The 23152-nt window shown below is 46.7% G+C and overlaps 2 protein-coding genes across 4 annotated transcripts; one reads left to right on the top strand and one right to left on the bottom strand.

Annotated features, from left to right (window-relative positions):
* Positions 1 to 153: 153 nt before the first annotated feature.
* On the bottom strand, positions 154 to 20503 carry LOC130539733 (proline-rich protein 36-like). The gene is made up of 8 exons (XM_057058280.1): positions 20235 to 20503; positions 13395 to 13728; positions 6270 to 6410; positions 6067 to 6110; positions 5838 to 5973; positions 5641 to 5751; positions 1349 to 5530; positions 154 to 920 (listed from the first exon to the last, which is right to left on the bottom strand). Exons 2-8 carry the CDS (start codon positions 13702 to 13704, stop codon positions 859 to 861), a joined length of 4986 nt encoding a protein of 1661 aa, XP_056914260.1. The 5' UTR covers positions 13705 to 13728; positions 20235 to 20503; the 3' UTR covers positions 154 to 858.
* LOC130539744 (syncoilin-like) lies at positions 20415 to 23058 on the top strand. 3 transcript variants are annotated; one of them, XM_057058301.1, is made up of 6 exons: positions 20549 to 21429; positions 21660 to 21787; positions 21874 to 22140; positions 22230 to 22640; positions 22714 to 22838; positions 22903 to 23058. In XM_057058301.1, the coding sequence occupies exons 2-6, from the start codon at positions 21764 to 21766 to the stop codon at positions 22964 to 22966; spliced, it is 891 nt and encodes a 296-aa protein (XP_056914281.1). In that variant the 5' UTR covers positions 20549 to 21429; positions 21660 to 21763; the 3' UTR covers positions 22967 to 23058. The 3 variants fall into 3 exon arrangements, with proteins under 3 accessions (XP_056914280.1, XP_056914281.1, XP_056914282.1); XM_057058300.1 differs by lacking the exon at positions 21660 to 21787 and having other exon boundaries at positions 20415 to 20570; XM_057058302.1 differs by lacking the exon at positions 20549 to 21429 and having other exon boundaries at positions 21459 to 21787.
* Positions 23059 to 23152: the final 94 nt, after the last annotated feature.

The following is a 23152-nucleotide window of genomic DNA, read 5'->3' as shown; positions in this document are numbered from 1 at the left end:
ATGATACAAAAATGCTTGACTGTACTTCCTTTATTAATTGGGCAGAAATTCTACAATAACTCCTGACAAAAATGACAAAGAAAGTGACTCAAAATAAACATACAGGTTGATAAAACTGTTGGAAGAAATGGAGTTCTTTAAGAAAAGGTGAAATGCCATTGGTCAATAGAACTTTATTTCCATTATGAATGATCATTTATTACAAACCATTTTTGAAATATATTAAAGTTTAACAGAAATATCCCACAGTTTGAGCCCTACAGGAGAAGGGTGAGACTTCAAATACAGTAACTAAAAGCAGCAAAAGTGTACTCATAAAATATTGGTAATATATGCCCACGGATAGCTTGGAATCATAACATATATGATTAGGAGCTATTTAGGATATGATTTAAGACAGCGTTGCAAACAAACATCTCCTCTGAACATTAAAGGGGAAGAAAAATAACTTAATATTTTCAAACAATAACCTGTGCATGGAAATTTTGGGAAGGAAAAGTGAGAGGTCTTTATGTCTGATCGACAATGGGTATGTAATGTACAACATTATGCTATATTTACACACAAGCACCCACGTCACCAGTAATATCGGACTGACTCAGCAGGACAAAGGTTACAATCATAGTGTAACACTAGGGGGCGCTAAATGCATATCTCTGTAACTAGAAATAGACCCTTTGTCATAACAAAAATTATGTATTTGTTTGATGCGTCGCAATTTGTGTAAATAAAGACCCACACCTATCATCAAATGGTTTTCTTTAGATTACAGACAATGCAATCTGCAGGATGATCAACCACAAATCCACTTTCCTCTCTTTCACGTACAACCTGCTGCGGTTTCTTCAGTCTTTGCCATCAAGGTGATGGCGTCACTTCTTCAACAGTGCCTGCTGTTCCGTTCCTTTTCTCAGCATCATCTGGGTTGGGAAACATAGATTTAATGAGACAACTAACAGTTGTTTAACAGAGAACCAGCCAGAATTTAAAGCAGCCATGTTGGATGGTCACTTTAGGGCTAATTAACAACCGACCTTGTGCAGCATCACTATAAAATTGTAAAGGAGGATAATTCAACCTCCTACTTTGCAACAGCGATAGTTGCAGCAACTTTTGTTACTTTGAATCCACACTGAGGCTTATCTGAAGGACGTCTGTTAGCATTAATATTTCTACATTTTTAGTCTAAAAAGACTGTTACCGGGTTGAAATTACAAGTGTAACAGTTTTAACTTCAAAATGATAACCATTTTTAATTATGCTAGCACTTTTGTATGTGGATCCATGGCTGCAAAACATCAGTCACTGCCTTTAAAGTTGCCATTTGGTGTCTTATTGAAACTCTTACCCATGCTACTCTCTTGCTGTTCTTCCTGTCCTGCAGTTGGTTCAGTCTCTTCACTGGTCTCAATCTCTTTTCCCTTCGTTTTCGGCTTCTTTGCAACAGGTGGTGGCACCTTTGTGCCCTTTTGTGCTGCCTCTGTTTCGCCGCCTGCCTTTGGTGGAGAGGAAACGTCCTGGTTCTTGTGCGTGGCTGCCTTTGTCTCTGCCACTGGCTTGGCTTCAATCACTACTTTGCTGCTTTTGGCGAAGATAAAGCTGGCGGTGCTGGAAGGCGACTTGCGGAGATCTGACGGTGATGTCGGTGAGTGCAGGCTGAGGCGAGAGCTGGGGACACCCAAGCTTCTGGCCGCCGTCCGCAGGCGGATAGCTTCCTGCAGGTTCATTGACGGGGACACGGAAGCGGCCGGAGGAGATTTAATCGTCAGGGATGAAACCGAGGACGACGACACAGGCGGAACCACAAGAGGCTCAGACTTGGGTGCGGGTGGCTGTGACGCAGCTACGGCCGGTGGAGAGGCGGGTGACGGCAAGTTGATGATCAGAGATTTTCTGATTGGTTTCTGGGGAGCCTCGGCGGTGGAAGACGAAGCTGGGATGTTTTTCCTCATTCTGACCTCAGCGCCTGGTTCCTCCTGCACTTGTGGAGCCTCAGAGCTCCTATTAACAGATGGTGGCTCCGCTGTCTGCCGGAGGGAGGGGGGCACAAAGGGAGTGGACTCATCTTTTATGACCGTGGCCGGGGTTCCCTGTGAGGCTTGGCCTTCTGTGCTTGCAGGACTAGACTCGTGTTTTACATTGGAGAGATCAGTTACAGGTGGAGGTATAACGATGTTTGCAGGTGCAGATGAAGTCTTTTCTTTAGGAGGGGGGGTTTCGGGACTTGGCCGGAAACTGTTTTCAGATGGAGCTGAGATGGAGAACTTCGGGACTGTTGGACCATCAGTGGTTGCATCTTCAGGTTGGTGGGGGAGCTCAATGGGAGGCGGTGGTGGAATACTCTGAGGTGGAGTAAGAATACGTTTCAAAGACTCTTGGTTTGCTTCGCAACTGGACGTAGCTCCTCCCTGTGGTAGAACAATGTGTGTTCCAGACAAATGAAGCCATGAAGGTTCTGTGTGTGGAATACATGGGGGTGCCATGGGCTCTGGTGAGTCTTCTTTTAAAACCTTCTCTTGAATAGGTGGAAGAACAACCTCAGTAGAGGATGGCATTGAAGCCAGGGTGGAGGTGGTGGGGGGAGGGGGTGCCAGAGAGACTTCTACTGCTGGGAAAGAGATGGAATCCTCCATCTGTTGTGGTGGCAGAGAAGAAACTTCCACTAATAGTGGAGAAGGGACTGTTGTGAGAGAAATATCTTTCTGTGGTGGAGGGGAGGAATCCTCTGTGGTTGGAGGAGGAAGAGAAACCTCAATGGGTGGAGGAGGAGTAGCCACTTTGGGTGGTGGAGGTGGAGTAGCCACTTTGGGTGGAGGTGGAGAAACGTCTTTGGGTGTTGAAGGAAGAGAAACCTCTGTGGGTGGAAGAGGAGTAGCCGCTTTGGGTGGTGGAGGTGGAGTAGCCACTTTGGGTGGAGGAGGTGGAGTAGCCACTTTGGGTGGAGGAGAAACGTCTTTGGGTGGTGGAGGAGGAGAAACGTCTTTGGGTGGTGGAGGAGGAGAAACGTCTTTGGTTGGTGGAGGAGATACTTCTTTGGGTGGAGGAGGAGTAGCCACTTTGGGTGGTGTTGGAGGAGGAGAAACTTCTTTGAGTGTTGGTAGAGGAGTAACAGCTCTGAATGGTGGAGGAGGAGTAACCGCGTTTGGTGGTGGAGGAATAACATATTTGACTGTTGGTGGAGAAGGAGTAACATTGATGGGCAGTGAAGGAGAAACGTCTTTTAGATGTGGATTGGAGACATTTTTAATCAGAGGAGGGTAAACTGCTGTAACCGGTGGAGGGGGGGCAGTGTAAGGTGGAGGAGGTGGGATATTCAGGGATGGGGGGGAAGATCCTACAGCCTCCTCCTTCACCCTGTCACATTCCATTTTCCCCGCAGATAAGCTGGATGTGCACGAGGCACCGCTTCCCTGATGGGAGACATGTGCTGCTGCCTCAGCTGGTACAGCTAAAACTCCCTCAACAAATACCGGGGGCGGTGGAAGCGGGAGCTCAAACTCATCAGGCCCATTGGCCCCGACTGGTGGAGGGGGTGGGGGCCAGGATAACTCAGGAGATAACGGTTCTGTCATAACTGACTCTGTGGTCTGTTTGAGGGGTTGGAGAAGAGGCACTGGAGGAGAAATGTGTACTAATGAAATGGCAGGTAACTTATCCGTCTTTGTTTTTATCTCTGTGGCTTGCATGGTTTCCTGTTGACCTTCCTGTTGCCTGCCAGCAGCCAGCCTTTCTTCCTGTTTCTCTACAGCTTTCACTAAGATACCATTCAGCATATTACTTACTCTAACCTTCCCGTCTAGTTCAGACACATTCACATTTCCCATCAAATCAACATTCTGCGAAGTCCACCTGTCGTCATGCTCCTTGGGGACCACGTTCATAATCATACTTTCTTGTCCATTCTTCGTTTCTAGCATCTGTTGAGCTCCACTGACAGGTTCTGATGCTGGACCTTTGTGTTTCCTTTCTACCGTCAAGCTTTTCACAGCGCTTTCTGTCAGTGAAGAAGATCTCCGCCGCCTGTCCTTTGGGTTCTTCTTTATAATGTCGCTGATATTGTCGGGCGCCGGGGGTCCCAGCAGCAGTTCGAAGGTGCGCTTGCTGTGAGCCCATACCTCTGGAGGAGGTGGTGGAGGCGCGTGGACTTTAGGCGGCGGAGGGATGTTGAAGAGCTCTATCAAGGCCCTCACAGAAGGACTGACGCTGCACGCATCCACCGAGATCTCTGATTTTGTGCTCTCGGACACCTCTGGCAGTGTGAGAGGTGGTGTGATAGACACAGCAGATGTGGAACCTGGGAAAAGCCTTTGAAGCTTTGCCAAGATGCCACTCCTGTGCCTCGTAGACGGGCTGTTCTTAGGTTTAGATGAGCCATCTTGGCTAGAGTAGCCGCTGGATGGGGAAACAACTTTTTTCAGCACTGATTCTTGTTTTCCTCGTGAAGCGTCCTTGGGACCCGTTACCTCCGCCTTCGCAGCTTGCTCTGGCTTCAGGACCTGCAGCTGGGATCTCATTGGACTGAATGATGTAGAACCCGTCGAGTCCTCCAGAGAACTGGTGTCAGCATTGTATCCCGGGCTGTCTATGGTTCTGGAGGAAGGAGGAGATGATTTGTTCTCCGTTTTATTTTCCTCGACTGGGATGACGTGATGTGGCGATTCACCCGAAATGACCCCAGCCAGGTCACGCGAGCGGCGTTTCATTTTACTGTGAAGAGAATACGATCGGCTCGGGGGAGGCGGAGCCTTCTTAGGTTTCATGACAGAGAGGCTACGCGCAAATGGACCCTCTTTCTTGATCCCATCTCTGTTAATGGGGATCAGGCCATTCGAGATATGGGAAGCCCTGCTGCCGGAAGAGAGAACAGCATTTCTGTCTCCATCCTGGGAACCCTGTTGTCGAGGGGTGGTGCTACTAGAGACAGTAGAGGAGTCGGACACCAAGGTCTCTGTAGAGCCTGAATTGCTCCAACAAGAGCTGTCGGACAGATTTTGAGTATTAGTGCTGGATGCTCTAGATGAACAGGCTCTTGAGGATGGACGGGAAGTAGCCGGGCTGGACAGCAACAGACTCCCGTGACTGACGGTTCGAACGCTGTTGCGACTGCGTCCGCGGCTGATTTCCACCACGTCGATAGAGGGTGGCAACACAGCATTGGGGATGATCTTGGACATGTAAGCAGCCTGGGGTGACATAGACATGACGGGACTGGGTGGTTTCTGCAGGACACTGTTGGCTGTGGTCATCCAGGGGACAGCCAGGGACTGGGGCCTCTGCTTGCCTGAGGAGTCAGGGACAAGGTTGTGCAGCATGGCGATGTCATCCCGAGGACCGGCATGGGCTGCTGTGAGCTGCTCAATTTGGTTTTTGTTGAGGGGCAGGATGGCTTTCCCCTGCCGGCTGCACCCATCTTTTTGTGACTTTGTCATCATCCGTGGCCCATCGGGGGCTGAACTGTCATCGGTTTCACCATTATGAACCTCTTCCTCCTCTAATCTCGGGCTGACTGCCCAACCACCTCTGTCCAGACCTGAGGAATGACGAGCACACCCATTTGGAAGTTTAAAAGAGTAATTAAGTAATAAAACAGGCCAGAGAAAATAAACCTGTCCTGGGGTATTGAAATTATGAGCTACACACCCAATTCCATCTGAACATGCTGCGGGATGCCTCCAATGGTCTTTCTCTGTCTTCTCTTTGTTCTGCCTTTTTCTGGCTTCTTCCCCGAGTTCAGCGGCCTGAATGTTGACTCTATGAAAGAAATTGGAATCAAACGCTCGGTTAAGCAGCCGCTCGCCTTCTTTTCCGTGGCCTGCCATATCTATGCTTGCGGTTACCTTGCCGGGTGAGTCCAGAGCGGGAAGATCTTGTGGACACAGAGGATTGTACAGAGACGACGGACGTCGTGTCACCAATGGTGCTGTCCGTCATGAAGCCTCCGCCCTCCCCATCTGTGTGGACCGTCATTGTGGACTGAAAAAGCAAGAAATGGGGTTTAAAATAAATGAATAAAAGTGCTCGACAAGGGTTCGTTTGAGGTAAGGCAGGAAATACAAGTTCACTCACGATCGTGCTTTCATTATCCTTGCAGTCCACTCCATTATTGGATTCTGTCAGAAAGAGTAACAGTTAACAAAGCAGCTTTTTAGTCCTTAATAGGATTTATTTCCCTTGTACACACCCGTGTGAGTCATGCACAGGCAGTTATCAGTAGCCTGGCATGTGTAAACATCTATTTAGGGCTCATGTAACAAGGGGAATGCTCTCACCTTCCTGCTGCATCATCTTTAATCCCTCCAGAGCTTCGCTGTGAAGGTTCTCCAGGTACTTGGGCCTGCTGCTCTCAATGAAGACATTCTCTTGAAGCAAAGGTGGTGTTGGGGACTTTTCATCCTCTAGCTTTAGGGCAGCTGGAAGTAGAGACAAGGGAAGAGGGGATCAGCATGGATGTGATCACAGATCTGAGCTTCAGCAGATACAATAACAGGGACATGATGTTTAAGCACCTGAATCCACTTCAGTGGCAGTTATTTCAAAATATTTTCACATCCAAAATGCCATCAAAATCTGTGAAAACCAGCTTAAAAACCGCCGCAACACTTTTAAGTACATTGTGCCATCTACACCACCACTGTCACTATAGAGTCTAGACCCTCAGTCATGTTATGAGCTAAGAGATCACATCCCTCTTCTAATGGTATGTAATAGTCATGTAAAACTAGATCATTGGATTATCCACATTTCAACAAATATTAGATGTTATAGTGACTACAAATTACTAAATACAAAGTACACAACAGTGACATAGGTTTTACTGGAGAGTAACCGTAATTACCATTTTAAATGCTCCATTGTCTGTTTTAGAAAAACCAGTTTTACCAGCACGTACTGTTCACCCTGGAGTCGTAATTTAGATTCCTTTAATAGAAATGTGCAGCTTTCACTCACCTTTCTTTTGGAAGAATGTTGGAAAGCAGTCAAAATTAGCACCGGCGCTATTATTCAAAAGAACTACCATGTTAACTTCAATACAGCTCCAAAAAGTACATCTATGCGGTCAATTTGCAGCCCTTGATCTCAAGACAAAACATTGTGGAGGGATTCGAAACAGGATTCTGATGCCATTTGTTGTTGATGGACTTGTTTTTGTGGAGTCGGGGTCCATGTGGAGCAGAGAGGGTTGAGCAACCAATAGAAATTCAGCTCTCAAATGTTAATCCTCAGCAGTGTAATTCCTGCATCCCGCTCATCTACCCCCCCCCCCCCCACACACACACACACACACACACACACACACACACACTGCACATCAGATAACCATCATCTCACTGCTGCACCCCCACTGCTCATGCTGGATTGGTCCGCTGAGGAACAGATCAATGCGTTAATGCCAAAGGGAAAGGAAGCTGTTGTCTGGGATTTTTAGGTATGTGACGTCACAAACCGTCCTCTCCGATTCGCCCAACAGTGATTTGATCCCACGGTAACTATCTGAGGTTCATAACGTGGAAAAACAGGTCCTCAGACTCCACCAAAGGAAAATCCAACTTTATCATTTTGCCACAAGGGGGTGTAAGTGAATAAAAACATTGTTTTCCAAAGAAAAGAAGTCTTTAAAGAGACCTGGGAGCAAATGGTCGCACATGTGAAAAATGTTCCTATTGTTTGCAGATACAACTTCACTAAACTTGTAAAAACAGGCAAACAGGAAATATTCAGCCAGCAACTTCTACAAACGTATGATGTCGCCTTTTTTCCCCCAATCATCCTCCGTTTTCACACCTCGCTCACATGCTGCCAGAAATAGTTGTTTTTCCTCCCCCAGCTGTGCTGCGAAGCCATGACACGGAATGTGCGCCATGTGAACAAATGAAAAACATTCCCATGGGTGCGATGCCACCAGAAAACGCCAGACGAAAGCAGTTTTACAGCACGAGTGGAGCAACGTTTCAGTGGAATCTGATGCTTAGGAGGAAGCCTCAGCCCGAAAGTGGAGAAAACGGACATGGAGGTGAAGAGAGCCGTCAGTCTGGGACAAGACTTATCTTATGACCATGACAGGACATAGAGAGGCCCATAGTGACGGATGGGGTGGAAAATAAATTGAGGGGCTCCTCCTCACCGCTTCAGGGAGCTGACTGTAATTGTCTCCATGTTAATCATTTCCATATTAAAAGACACCATCTGTCACTGGACCTGCAAGCATTAGCAGGATGATTGTGACCCCCCCACCACCACCCAGATACTGATGTTTACATCTGTGTGGTGGAAAAACAGTCTAAATCTGACGGATGATGCTGCAGAGTCAAGACAGGAATTATATTTCACGACATGTAAATAAGAGAGGATTTAAAGTGAAAGGCTTCAATCAAGCAAACATCTGTTGGTATGTTTCACCAAAATGCAGGAGAAATATATATATCTATATTTTAAAAATATAGATTTATGGTTTAGATGTTAATCATATAACAATATTCACACTTGCCAGAGCTCAAGACTGTATAATTATTTTTCTTTTAATTTATAGTTAAGTGTTCTAAATTATGACATTTGAAATGGGTGGGTTTCCACCCACTCCGCTTTAAAAAGATCTGGCTGAATACAAGTGTGTCTTTTGAAATAATGAAAGTTGCCTACAGAGATTCTCCCAGTCAATGACCATTTAAAGTGGAATCTAGGGTTCTGGAACGTTTAGATACCCGTGTGGCATTTTCTGATGCCTAGATTGGCCACAAGGTGGCGTTTGTGCATTTAAAAAACAAGATTTCTCGGTCCAATCTATGCCAAAAGGAAAGAAAAGAAAAGAAACCAATACCTCGACGTGCCTCTGACCTGCCGCACCACTGTTTTTGTGAAGGTGCTGGTGATGTCATCTCATCATTGAGCAGAGTCTAATCCTAAAAACACTGGAGGGGGTCAAAAAGGGCCTACCAGTCCAAGACCCTCGCTCCAGATGCACACATACCGAATGAAGACAACTTAATATGACTCTTCCTACTCTGCTTCATAGAGGTAAAGCAGACACTGATCCTCGCTCACGCCTCATATCCCTGCCCCAACATGCTTCTCGCTCTTGTTTTGCACCGTCAGGCAAACGCAGACCTTTTCTCCAGCACCGAGGGGGCCGTCTGCCAGGTGCTTAAGCCTCTCTAATCAGCCCCAACCCAACTCAGCTCTCTGTAATGACAGCGGGAGGGAAACCGAGCAGTTTCCCTTAAAAGCAGCTACAGCTGCTGATATCCTGGATGCACGGGCCTACGTTGAAGTTTGCAAGTTTCCCGCTCTCGTGAATTAAAGACAAACATCTCCATTGAGGCTGGCAGACAGGAAGGAAAACTCAAGGCGTGACCAAAACTACAATGGAGGTAACAGATACTCCCGCCACATCCGGCACGCTGTTCTGCACCGGTTCAATGTCCGACAGCACAATCCGGGTGCCAGCGAACCGGCGCGTGTCCGCTGTTCCAGACATGAGCTCAAGTACTCCCACTGTGGCTTTGCAGGTGGTCGCAGCAGTTCTCCACGACGGGAGGAGCAAGAAGCGTTGAATTAAACGCCATCATGAGACAAACAAGTGGGTTTCTGTTTAATGTAAGCACGGCGTTGTTACAGGTTTTCACTGTGCGCGATTACACGCAAAACAAGAGCTTCGTATTCGGGCAGGTACGACTAAAAAAGAACTATTTATCACTAAAATGGTCCTAGAGATTGTAAACATGCAGCAAGGTGTGAATTCTAACCCTCTCAGAGAACTCCAGCCTTCTGTTCAGTGTTCGTTTTAACAACATAGATCCTCTGGCCAACATAAAATACAATCGTGCTAATTCATTCGGGACGTTGCTGCAAAAACCAACTGAAAAAAACAAACAGTTCTTCATACGGCCTGTTTTCCTTACAGTCCAATTCATTGTTTCTAAAACTGCCTCTCAAAAGAAAAAAAAAAACATGACTCACTTTCCACACATTTTCCTTTCGCAACAATAGCAGTCGTACATGTTGCCAAAGAAACGATATATGAGATCATGAATGTAAAAAAAAAAGGGCCTTTGGCACTTCTGCTTAGTTGGGCAACACCAACATCCAACTTTAGTTGCAGAATAAGAAGACTGTGATTAACTGAAACAGCAGCTGACTGGAGTGCCCATCTTACCCAATCTTGTTTTTTTTTTAACCTATACAAGAGCGGCGAGGTCATGGCGACGTCTTTCCCAGGTTGTTTGATTTCATTTCCCACCAAAGAGAGACAGCAAAGCTGAGCCAAAAGACACAAGAGTTAGCTCAAACCTGTTCTTCCACACTTCAGCGGTGCATTAATATCGCTGCACAAAGGCAACAAGACATCACATGTGACAAACGCTCAAAACTAGTGCTGCTCGCGACACTGAAAGCGGACGCTTGTTTTTAGGAACAAGGCGGATTCGAAGGGAGTGGGCATTTTTCCCACAGCTCTCCTAATTCAATTTTGCTGCTCAGATTTGTGTGCAGTCTGGCACAAATGAGGCTTTTCATCTAAATGGGCTTATGGTAACTCGCTGTGTCACATCGGAGCTTCTTCTTTCACTTCCTCCTTGAGTTCTTTCCATTTCAGAACAGTTCTAACCCCTCCAAAAATACACCTTCCCCCTTCCCGATTAATGCTATCTGTGTGTCTTGCATATATCAGACTTTACACATACGCTGACCTGGGGATGAACTCGCAAATGCTACAAAGGTTTTAAAATACCATAGCGAAAGGTGAGAAAGTGCTTTTATCAGATGTGCTTGAAGCAGCTTTAAATGATGGGGGGGGGTAAGTCACGAATGATATAAAACTTCAGGAAAAGCAAATAACCAGATAAGCCTGGTGGTTTCCAAAGTTCTCCCCACTCCTGAGTCCTGCAGAGGAATATCTGCATATGGCTGGGGAATGTGTGGAATCTCTGAGGGAGTGTTTCAAGCAAGCAGGTGGCCTTCTGAGTGCACCTTGGTAGGAGTGCATGACTTAATCAGCCCTCCCTTCACCTTTTTATTTCTTATCTGAACAGCCGGAGAGAATTCCTCCTGAACACGAAACTCCGGATTGTATCAGAGAGGACCTCATTTTGAAGTTCACCGGGTAATCAATCGTTGCCAGGCAACAGATGATTGAGAGCGAATTAACACCCGGCCGCAGGCAGAAGCCCTAACCTGTTGCTCCGGGACTGCAGAGGTTCACCAGACGTTGACCAGGTGGTCATCGGCCCAGTCCCTGCTACCATGCGCTCTGGTCAAACTCCGTCGGCCTTGTTTACAAAAACGGCATTCCAGTGAAGAGTGCCGTAACCTGAGGCTCAGGGGAAGCTCACCCTGACAGGGAATCTAGATCAACCTGCACCGTCAGACTTAACACACAGAACACACATGGCAACAGCCTGCTGGGAGTCTGGTTACAACAAATAACGCAGGTTCGGGCTGACGCTCCTGAAATAAAAGGCATATTTCATGGAGTATTGTTATGATCAAAGCTCCCCAGTTCATTTCAGTACAGACACGGATCAGTTAATACTGCCTGGTGTATTAGAGATTTTTTAAAAAGGTATCCACTAGTGTTAAATGTGCACGACCTCCGTGTAATCCTGCATGAGGGCAGAGACCCAGAGAGAGGAGCAACAGTGAGAGAAGCCCTTGTTCCTCACTCACTCCCGGCTTGGCTTTTAATTAACTGGCACTGTGCCGGTCATACCAGGCATTTAGTGGGGCCCCCTGGCATCAATGCAAATCATCACCATCATCATCATCGTCATCATCAGGAGCTCAGGCCGAAGTATTCGACCTCCGTGCAAGGGTGGTCAGGCTCCCGCTGCTGTAAGATTCCACAGAACACCAACAGAGCTGGGTCGAGTCAAGAGTCCCTTCTTCTGCGAACCTCTTGCCACGTTTTCAGGAGCAGCATTTTCTAACGTGCTTGAAATGGTGAAGTGGAACCTGGAGCTGATGCGGGAGGCCGACGTCGCGACGGCCTCGGCGGAGTGCTTATATCTATCCCCAGGTTTATTCTCTCTTACAAAACCCTTCGCGCTAGACCTAGCGCAACACAGTACAAACATTGCGAAATTAATCGTAGCGAACGCAAGCTGATGTGTCTGTGCCCAAAAACGTGCCTGCACATCACGCTCTGTTTAGTCTGACTCCCCCCTCAACCTCCCAGCGGAGCTACTTCAGAAACCGTCTCCTCTATCTTCAATTCATGTTCTTCTGATTAGGCTGCATTAAGCCCAACAAAGGTCTGACACCAGCGCAGGTGCTGCAAAAACCAGACGGACGACTGGATGGTGGAGTTTAGAACACAAGCTCCAACAAGAAGTCGCAGCTGTGAGCAGCAGAAACCCGAGTTTCATGCGTTTGACTTCACTCCAATCACCTGGACAGGTGACAAAACAAACAGGACACCATCCATTTCACATAAAGCTGCCCGACAGCAGCCCGAGAGAAACGTTTCTCCCAGCAGGGAATGTTGTGAAACAACAGAACGGAGATTTTTTTTTACAGCCCACAAAGTAAGCAAAAGGTCAGACGGTGAGTAGGAAGTCGGTCTGTTCAAACATCCAGTTAGTGAACAAACAGATGCTAGTTGCTAAGGAGACATTTTCAAACTGTTCTATTATAGTTTAACTATAATTTTAGACCACAGTGGTGATGAAGATGAGTCATTCTCAACAAATGACTTCACGGGGTAAAAACCTTTAGCCTGCGGAGTTCTGGCCAAAACAACGGTATCACACAGCAGATCGACAACGTGTAGACGTGTGAGTCCACGGGACATGAGGCCAAACCTTTGTCCGAGTGCGGCAGAAACCTGTTTAATACTGTAGAAGACTCCGTCAACTCCTTCATCCTGCCCGTGTGTTGTGCGGTTTATCTCAGATGCCATGACAACAGCAACAAACACGCGTTAAAGAGGCAAAGCATAACTCGACTTGATGTATTCATAAATCTCTTAAGAATACTGTTCAGCCCAGTCTTCAAGCAGTCTGACAAGCACATTTCATCATAGATGGTGGAAATAAAAAAAGACTTTACTCCCTTTTGGAAGTAACTCAGCAGTTTGGAAAAGATTTGGACTTCCAAGAGGAGAGACAAACTGTTGATAAAGTACTCAAAACAGGCACGACATGTGACGCCTCACATAAGACAGTTTGCTAACCATGTAGTTTTTTCTGCTGTGGGAAGATAAAGGCGTCTGCAATAAAGATTCACTGCCAGGTGATATTTCACAGTCACTTTGCTAGCTGCTTGGCTAATCTGCGGTAATAAGAACACACACTCTTGCAGAGCAGCTGTTTCGACACGCTGACACATATTATCATTGTAGGTTATGACTGTATGACTTTGTGAACCCTAACAGAACACCTCGAAACACTCCTACAGCCTCTTACCGTGACCTTGTGTAGGAACCTGCCTTCCTGATCTCTGCCCGCCCTTGTTTCCGCCATGATGTCCGCCATGATGTCCGCCATGATGTCCAGCAAGTTTTGCATCCGCAGACATAAAAATTTCAGGGCTTCGCCCCGGCTTTTCTCCTTTAGCGAGATCCCGTCTCTTCTTCCCCTTCAGCCAGCCCAGAGCTCTTCCGATGGAGTTACTGCGCTTCTTTCGGCTCCTTCTGTTGTGCTTCTCCTGGGCAAGAATATTCACCACATCCTGGGGAATCAGATCCCCACGCCCCAATGAGTCACGGTTTGACATACCAACTCGCACTGGAGGTAAACCCTGGGGAGAAAAAAAAAAGGAAAATTAACGTGGAGTCAAGGCTACTCAAGATGTTCATAGGCTCCACTTCTAATTTTAGAAAATATGGTTTTACAGAGCTTGGGAACTGCTTTGAATAAACCATCAAAGTTCCTTTGGTGCTGACAGGGACGAGAGTCTCCTGCAGTTGTGGCTGGCGTTTCCTTAAAAACATCATCCAGGGTTCACAGTGACAGTTTTATGGCAAAAATGACATGACTGCTGAAAACATCCACGACTGAGGGAATCAGATTTGCCTGCTGTATTATTTATACTGCCATCGCATGTGAGTAGCAATTTGTGTTGCTGTGTATATCGTAAATTTTGGAACACCCTTATTTTCAGTGCTGGGCACGGACCAGATTGTAGCCAGCCAGCAAAAAAAAAAAAAAAGTTAGCCTGAAATTAGCATCCCAGGAAACTGGGAAAAGAGGATGGTAGAGGTAGAGCACCATTTAATATCACTTGTGCACCTGCACAACTCTTCAGCAGTGTCAGCGTTTCTACCGGACCCTAGTTTAAAGCTCATCAGCCATAAAAGTGAGTGCTGTTATTTAAATGGCAACATTTCCCCTCATGGGTTCAATGTGATGCAAAACAGACCTGCTGATGGTGGCGAACAAATAAAGCAGCTCAATAATAGTCAGGTGGGGTGGTCAATCATCAGGTTTGGAACCCATAGATATGAGGACTCTTCTTCTGTGGTGATACCATGTTTAACAGAGCGCTACAATGCGCAGGCGTGCGTGTTTATCTGTCTTTTAGCGCTCCTCGTTCAAACCCACGCACTCACCGTTGCAGACCCCCTTTAGTCTCTAAACCAAACTTCTGGGTTCTGCAAAGAAGAGAACTGGCACCGCTCCCTTCATTCCACAATATGGAGTCATGATTTACGAAGCCACACCCGTAGGCTGCACTTCTGCAGGCAGCACACTGGGAAGAGCCGCGTAATAACAAAACGGGGGCCGATGTGGGTCCACACCATTCATTTATGTAATGATCATGTCTGTTTTGAGTTTCTGCTCAGTGTGCTCACACCTTCTCCCGGTGCGGAAAGAGCTCAGGACATGCAACGCGGTCAGAACAAACCAGCCTTTAAGGATTCTTAACTGCCACAGACGACAACAGAGGCATCCGTCACGCTGGCTGAAAATCTTATACGGTTCCCTTCCAAAGTGTACTTAAGGAGGAGGAATGTGATCAAAATACATTTGGGTTCGTCACATGGAAAAGATGAGAACATGAAAAACACTCTGAAGTATTTTTATCACCCATGGGTTCAAACAGAGAGCCAAAATATCAGGATAAATACTCTGGTATGTCAGAGACAATTTTATCTTGTGTATGTTAAGCGTTATAGAACATCGCATTCCCTCTGCCAATACGCTGCACCGCCAAACAACAGCCCTGTTTGTTCACATGAGCAGGTTATCTCTGCAGATCGAGTCAGGTTTAAATCCTTTAATTCTTTGATGAGGCTCATCAGTGCACAGAAACATTTTTTCTTCATTTCACCTGCATGTAAGATCAAAAACCACGGCCTGATATTGCATTTAGCTACAAAAGTTAAAGTTTAACGGCATCATAAACAACATACAGTTTAAAGTAAATCACAGATTTTTTCATAGATTAACTGTATTTAGTATGTCCAGTTATTATCTTACTATGTGAAGTTTAATGCAGCTAAGCTAATGAAAATAAAACCTTTTAAAAGAAAATAACTATCCCAGACGCCCCCTTGTGACAGTCTGCAGTAGAAAATAAGCCCCGCCTCCTCCAATTATTCCAAAGCAGACCTAAACCTACGGACATCACAGCTCTGTCCCTCCAGTCAGCAAAGGTCGGCCAAAGCTGGGTTCTCTGACCTCACTGCATTTCCATCTTAACACTGATGCTTCTTTAGTGACATTAATGGAACTCTGGTTGAGGTTCCACAGGAGGGGCCCGAGACGAGTGCTCGAAGTACTGGAGGGCTTTTTCTAAACATTGTGCATACATGGGCACAGTGCAAGTAATTTGTTATCTCAAGAGATGAGGTTGTTCTTCACCGCCACACCTCGCAAATGGCGACCAGAGTAAATGGACGCGAGCTGCAGTGAAAGGCCAATAAAGAGCATCCATCCCTCCACCTTCCCTGGAGAACAGCGCCAGGCGTCTCCCTGCGCTGATCCCCCAGTTACTGCTGCTCAAAATTACAGTCATTTGCAGTGACTAAGATCTGTGCGTCTGTATTGGCTGCCCATAATCACACCAGCCACACGGGACAAGAGGGAGATCCAGTCATTAAAGGTCCCACACTGATATTTTTTCCATAACAAAGGGGTCGGTGCAACACTGACGACTCAGATACACGGTGAGGACCACCCAGAAGACCACCGTCTCAGCAGTCCCGAGGAGTTTACACGTGCCGCCGTTAATGTGGCTTCAAGTACCAGCCTATCATTTTCAGCCGGCACTAAATATTCTTCGGTTTGACTCCTTCCACTTTTAAGCACTTTATTTTGAGATTTTCTGTAGAACCATATCATGTTGGTAAAGGGGGGGAAAGTCCACTCATTTCTCCAACACGTCGACTTTGGATTCGTCTCTCCCTTCGGACCCAAAACAACGCAGCAGACATCTTAATTACACGGCACACTCCCGGCAGCCATCAACCACACCCCCCCCTTGAACTCCAAATGAATACATAAAACAGAGTTCTGCCTGATTATAGAAGACTACAACGTCACCACATTGTTGGGCCTCAGGAGCTTCCCCCCAGCTAATGTACATCCCAAAAAACTAATAATAAAGTGCGTGCTCTCTTTCTTTCTCTCACACCAGTCAGATCTGTGGTTTCCCAGCCTTTGTCCAGTCCTGCAGGAGCAGGCTTGTGTTCCGACATGCTGTTTACTTATCCAGAAGACGGAAGGCTTTCACGTTGGACAGGCGGTAGGGCACAAACACAGCAAACCTCAACGCGGTGTGTCAATACTTCCAGCGCTGCCTGATTATCCGACGCTGACAGTCCTGTTTACACACCAGCATGGAGCAAACTGGGACTGACAATAGTTTACATACTGGCATTTTTGCACGGCGGTGGGAATATCTGGGAATCATTTTCTGCTGCGTACTTTTGGCAGCTGAGGTCGGACTGAGAGCTGCCGCTACAAAGGTGGGTCTGCTCCCCACTCGGAGGCTGCTGGGTCGGCTGTTAAAGGGCAGCATCTGCTTTGCCTACAGCGAAACACGGCAGAGCAGCTTATTGTGGTATTCCACGTTCAAATCCATTAAAATAGCAAAGACATCCACTCCACGCCGCGTTTGGCTTTGATGTCGACACAAGCGACGTTACTGTAGGCCTGGGTGAGCTGGTTCACACTCTCGACTTGATCCGTGTAAAAGACAGTATGTAAAGCATTCACAGGCTTTGTTGCCTGGAACGGGATGCCTTTAAGGTGGGATTTACTAGAAAAACCTGACCTAAAATTGAAAAGTAACATCCCAGGTGTGTGTCATCAACAATAAGCCTAAAAATGAGTTTAAGGCTAATGTGTCTCAAACTGTGACAGCAGTGAATAATGTTAAGTTTGCACATGGTGGTGTAATCTCCCGGAAGTGACTTTGACGGCGGTGAGTCACTCAGGGAAGCTGAAGGAGCAGACTCCAGTTTTCTCACCGAGGATAAGGCAAAGCCAAGAGGGAGTGCCGCTGATCCAGGCTGCCACCCTTGTTTGAATTAAAACTGGATCAGTTTAACCAGACAGCCATCCATGTCGGCTTTCACGTGGCACTGTTGTGTCCGGGTGTCCATCAAACAAGAATGACAGAGTCAAATGGTCAATGTTCTCCTGTTACCAGGGGGTGCTTGACCAGCAGTGCTGAGGTCAACAGGGCAACTGTTAAAACACACTTAACGTCACCCTGGAACCAAGCGGCTAAGCTAAGTGTTTAGCAACGGGTGGCAGGTGAAGGCATCAACCAGGGCGTTGGCTTCCTTTTCTGGGCATTTTCAAACAAGACCACTGCAGTGCCAGAGCTACCACGTCCGTCCCCCACACCGAAGCCAGAAGAGTCCAGGAGAAAAGCTTTGAGGGAGGCGTCAGAGTAAAATAAGAGGAAGAGTTTTAGTACAAGCTTTGATCCGGTCCTGTCCACACTGTGCACGTGAACATTGTTAACAGCATGGACCCATTTCACCAGAGTCTGGTTTCAGTAACTACAAACGTGCAGCAGAGAAAGGACTTGGACTGATATCATCTGGTCCTGAATGAATGGGAAAAAAATGGCTGTGATAAAAAATAAACAACAATAACAACCATGGTGATAATGACACGACTCCAAACACTGGAACTGAACTCAGCCAGGGTAACACCGTGTGTGTGTGTGTGTGTGTGTGTGTGTGTGTGTGTGTGTGTGTTGTGTGTGTGTGTGGTGTGTGTGTGTGTGTTTGTTTGTGTGTGTGTGTGTGTGTGTCCTGGAGATCCGTGGACGCTCTAGTGCAAGTTGGCGTGCTTGTAGCCATGCAGCAGCTTGTCTGGTGAGAGCAGAGGCTGCATTCCTGAGGGATTGATAATTACCAACTGAGGAACTCTTAAGTTCACATCTGCTTTCACCCCCCCCCCCCTTCGCCCAACTCCCGCTCCGTCACACATCCGTCAGAATTACACCGCCGTCCCAAGAGTCAGAGCCGTGATTCTATTTTTCTTTTAAAAAAACTGGAACAAAATGATCAACATCATCATCATCATCATATGACTCTGTCCTAGACTTTGTAATAACTGGAAGCAGCACTGGACCGGTTACTCTTAATTTTGTCCGTTTCTTCTTTATTCTTTAAAAAATTTTAACTTCCACTGAATGAACCTTTAACTATAACAGGATATAAATGCAATGCTACACACACATTAATAAATCCACCTGATTCAACCTCAAACCTGATCCTATTTAATAATATATTCTACACAAGCATTGATACACTCCAAGCGTCCACTATACATAAGAAAATGCCCTTGAACCAAAACAACTTCCTTTAGAAACAATAAAATGCAACTGACCACTTCAGAGCTATAATTTGCCAGTGAATTAACATCTTCAGGGATTGGCAGCAAAGATCAGCAGCTTCCTGTCAAGTTCCTCTGTTTGCTTTGCTGCCAGGCGTTCCCGGTCTGGACGGTTGCCTGTGAGCGGCTTAAAGGACCCCTGAACGCTGGGGTCATTCGTGTGAAGGAGAAAAGGGGAGCGCGGGGAAGGTAAATACAGCTGCACACTCTCAGATTCAAAGTACACCCAAGGATCCTGGAAACAAAAAAAATGCGACCACTGCTGTGAATCTGGCATGTTTGAAGTTGACCCAGCCTGACGGCTGCCCGAGCGGGCGGCGGCATAAGCTCAAAAATAGTCCTGAGGGCTTAAGAGTTGAATTCCTGCAAGCACCCGCTCGGTGGTGTCTTAATGGCCCTAAATTGATTTAGTCTTTGATGAGGCCCCATTGATGACTCCCTCATAATCTAATCATACTGATGAAGAGCGGGGGTGTCGCACTCAGCAGGTAGGAGTCCCCTCTCCCGACAGGCCGGGACGGCGCCGCGTCATCCCCCAAATCAGTGTCCAAACAACCTGCCGCCAACTGTTCCTCCCGTTGTTCTCTGTTGAAAAAACAAAACTACCACTCCGCATCACGTTCTGAACCTCCTGAGTCGTTGGGGTACCTGGAAAGCTTACGTAACAGGCGTGCAATCTCACTGGCTGCAAGCCCTGGCACGGCAGGCTGGTGAAGACGGAGCACCAGAATGTGACACACCCTATCTAAACAAACTGCTCTGCCTCGGCCTTCCTACCGGAGAGGGAGGTGAACTTGGTAGCCTGCAGAGCTCTTAGAAAAGTTTGGATTTGGAGCAACGGGTCAGGGTCCGCAGGACAAACAGAGGGGAGGGGGGGTCCTGAAGGGGTCCGGTTATCTCGGGGAGGTTAATCTACCACTACTGGATCTATACAAGATCTATGAACTCTTCAGACAGCGGGCTGCCACTGGCCGCTGTAAATTCAAGTGTCAAGTAGTCACTTGTTGCTGGGACAGTGACAGGAAATAACAATAGACTCCATTGTGATGAGCTCCATGAGCGAGAGGAGAACTGCAGGTCTTATATTACCTGAGCTCAGGATCCCTCAAGGCCAAGCTAAGCAAATCTCCCACACCTAGTTTTACTTGCATGTCTATACTCAACCTGAATCTCCTACAACCCACTTGCAACGCGCTCGATCACATTACTCGATAAAACCGGTTTTTGTGTACATCCCTTGTTGTTTCTTTTTAACCCTTTCTTTAAATTCCAGAAAAGAAAGACGGTGTCACAACTGCGCATTAAGAAAAATATGCAATTTTAAACTATTATGGCATTTCAGGTCACTTTACCGTGATTGAAACTGTACAGAAGGTGGACGCATCACGCAGCTTCAGACGCGTCAAACTGTTGATTCCGAACTACAGATCTAAGCAAAATAAATACCTTAATGAACTTGTAGGTGATTGCTGCTGATTTCAGCCTCTCTCCATTGGAAGCCTGTCGTGTCTGCTCCTCTCCGACTCCAAACTTTTTACCATCCAAGGGAAAACTTCAGGTGAAGCATTTCCGCCTGACAACAGAGCTGGGAACGCTGGCAGACTTCTGGATGTTCGTACGCGGCCGATGCAGCTCCGTCTGCTGGACACCCACAAAAGGCTCTCGGTCCCGGGTCGGAGCCGTGTGTCCGTGAACGCTCCGGAGGACCACAGACGAGAAATGAGGAGAAGTTCCGTCGCACGTCGACCTGTAGCTCCCACCTGCAGGAAGCTGGGCGCACAGGTGAGTCAGTCAGCGGGCGACTCGACGAGGACACCCACTGGTGAGATGGTAGAACAACAGGTTTGCGGTGCCATTTTATTTATAAAACAGTTTGGCGTGGAGATTAAAAAAAATAAACCCACATGATATTTGAGAAATTGCTACTCTTTCACGCTAGAAATAGGTGCTTCTCTGTCTCATCTTTGGTTCCATACTACCAGACTCAATCATGCGTCAGAAATACATCTCATATTTCTTTATATGTTCCGAACATTTAATAGCTTTACTGTTCCTATATTTAGATGTCTACACGCGTGCATCCAGTCATTTATTACTCTTATATGTTTGTTTTAAATGATTCTTTTATTTCGCCCGTGACTTCTTTTAGGTATTTTTCTAATCATATATCATGTATTATTGATAAATGTGCTCCTAGTGTGTGCTCACCTACTCGGTCAATAAACTTTATTTTAGTTTTGATCTGGAAATGTCTTAAAAATAGCTGTGAGCAGAAAAGCCTGCACATGCATGCCGACATTGCTGCAATTGCCTACAGCAGCTTTAGGCTAAATACTTTCAAAGGAGTGCTGAGAAAAGCTGTTGCTCAAACCCTTTTTTTCCAGTCCTGATGTCATTATCTTGTACATGCACATAAAACACAGGCAACATTTAATACAGTTCTCTGGCAGCAAGATTGGTGCAGCCAAGTCTCTGACTGACACAGTCAGGCCCAGGAAGGCCTCTGTGGAGGCACGAGAAAGTCTTAGATAGAATTTCCCCCTGTGAGTGTCCAGCGTTATTAATAAACACAGAGTGCATGTCCTGAAGGCAGTCTGATCCTTAAACTTAAATTCAAACTCTGCACCGTCAACTTCAAACAGTAAGTAAAAATATAAACCAGTATTGACAACTACAAGATATAGATGTAGTTATCTCAGGTCTAAGCTGGTGAATTTGCATTTGTATTAGCTTTTCAGCTGACTGCGTTGAAAATGTAATTAAATATAGTGTTGTTATGCAAATGAGCTTTTAAGGAACAGGGTTTGATGGCTTTACAACAACAATCTCATCAATTATTGCTGATTAATCGGGGTGTTCCCCCTGTCCTAGCTTTCAGCTGAGGATCAAGCAAAGATCGGCCTGTAAACACACAGTATTTACCGAGGCGTCAGCCATGGAACAGTGTGCTGAAGACATTACAGACAACTCTCTTGATGCTAACAAAGAAACATTCCTGGGTGATTGTTCACAAGGTTCCATCCTTCAAATGGAGCAGGAAATCATCAACAAGCTGGGGCAACAATTTGACCTCTGCACTCAACAGGTGTCTCACCTGGAGATGCAGAGAGAGGAGCTGATACAAGAGCTCCTCTGTCTACACGAGCCCCTGCTGAGAGCACTGCAGGAGCTGAGGTCTAGGCTGAGGGAGGCGCAGAGTCAGCTCACGCTGTCTCAGCTGAGGTATCTCGCTGTTTGTGGAGAGGTGCAGCAGGTGAGGAGGAAACTTTTCAGCACAGCAAGAGACTGCATCCAAAGTCAAGTGACGCTGGCTGCACGCAAGTACGAGGTGGCCCAAGCCCCCTTTATGCAGGTAACTGGTGTATGGAAGAGGTGCCGTCTCAGCATCATTGTATGTACACCTGCATAGCCAACTGCATGTATTTTATCATCTATCCACAGGAGGAGCTCAAGGCCAGTATCCAGTCTCTGGTGGAGCATTTGTCCCAGCTCCAGGAGGACTATCAGATCCAGCTAAATACCTTAAAGGAAGAGGCCACCGGATTTTACAGGCCCAGATCAGTAAGTGATATTGGCCTGTGCCGCAGGGCTTCTGTCAAGCTCCAGCGTCGTCTTAGTGGCAGCATGAGGATGCTGGAGGGATGGTATGAGCCTCGGCTCATGGCCCTGCTCAAGAGAAAGCAGATAGGAGAGGAAGCTTTGAGACAGAGCAGGGAGCAGGCGAGGGCACTGAGGGACAGCCTGGGACCCCTCAGAGAGGATATACAAAGACTGGAGCTCCAGAGATCCTGTCTGGAGCAGAGGTTAAGTCTGGTGGAGCAAGAGAGGGAGGAAAGCGTCACACAACGAAAGGTAGAGTGAATGAAAACGATGCAGAGGTGCACAGAGACCTCTAGGGTAACTAGGATGTTGCTGTTTTGCACAGGAGACTGTGAGGGTCCTGGAAGAGACTCTGAGGGAATTACAAGTGGAGTTCGAGGTGCAGAGAAAATCAAAGAGTGACCTGGAGCGTCAGAAAAATTGCCTCTCCGAAGAGCTGACACATCTGAGGTAGGTTGGCCCTGATTCTGCAGCATCATCTTCTCCAGGGTTCAAAAAAATATTTTCATTTTAGGGGCCATGATGATCACACCACAGAAGAGGATCCCAAAGTTTGTTCTAAATTGATCAGCATGTAGCCAAACGTGACTTACTGCTAGACAGGTAGTGACATGGTTCAGTAATTTGCTCTGCCTTAATCCAGTTTTCCTTAAATGATATATTCATACACTGTTGCATTCTGCCTGTTTTATTCCAAACCAGTTTGTGACGTATAGTTGGAAAAAAATGTTGTCCAAATAATTACAAAACTACCAGTTTTCACT

This window comes from Takifugu flavidus, chromosome 16 (genome assembly GCF_003711565.1).
Source record: "Takifugu flavidus isolate HTHZ2018 chromosome 16, ASM371156v2, whole genome shotgun sequence".
Taxonomy (NCBI): Eukaryota; Metazoa; Chordata; class Actinopteri; order Tetraodontiformes; family Tetraodontidae; genus Takifugu; species Takifugu flavidus.
The sequence above is the reverse complement of the archived record's forward strand: the minus strand, read 5'-3'. Positions and strand labels throughout refer to the sequence as shown.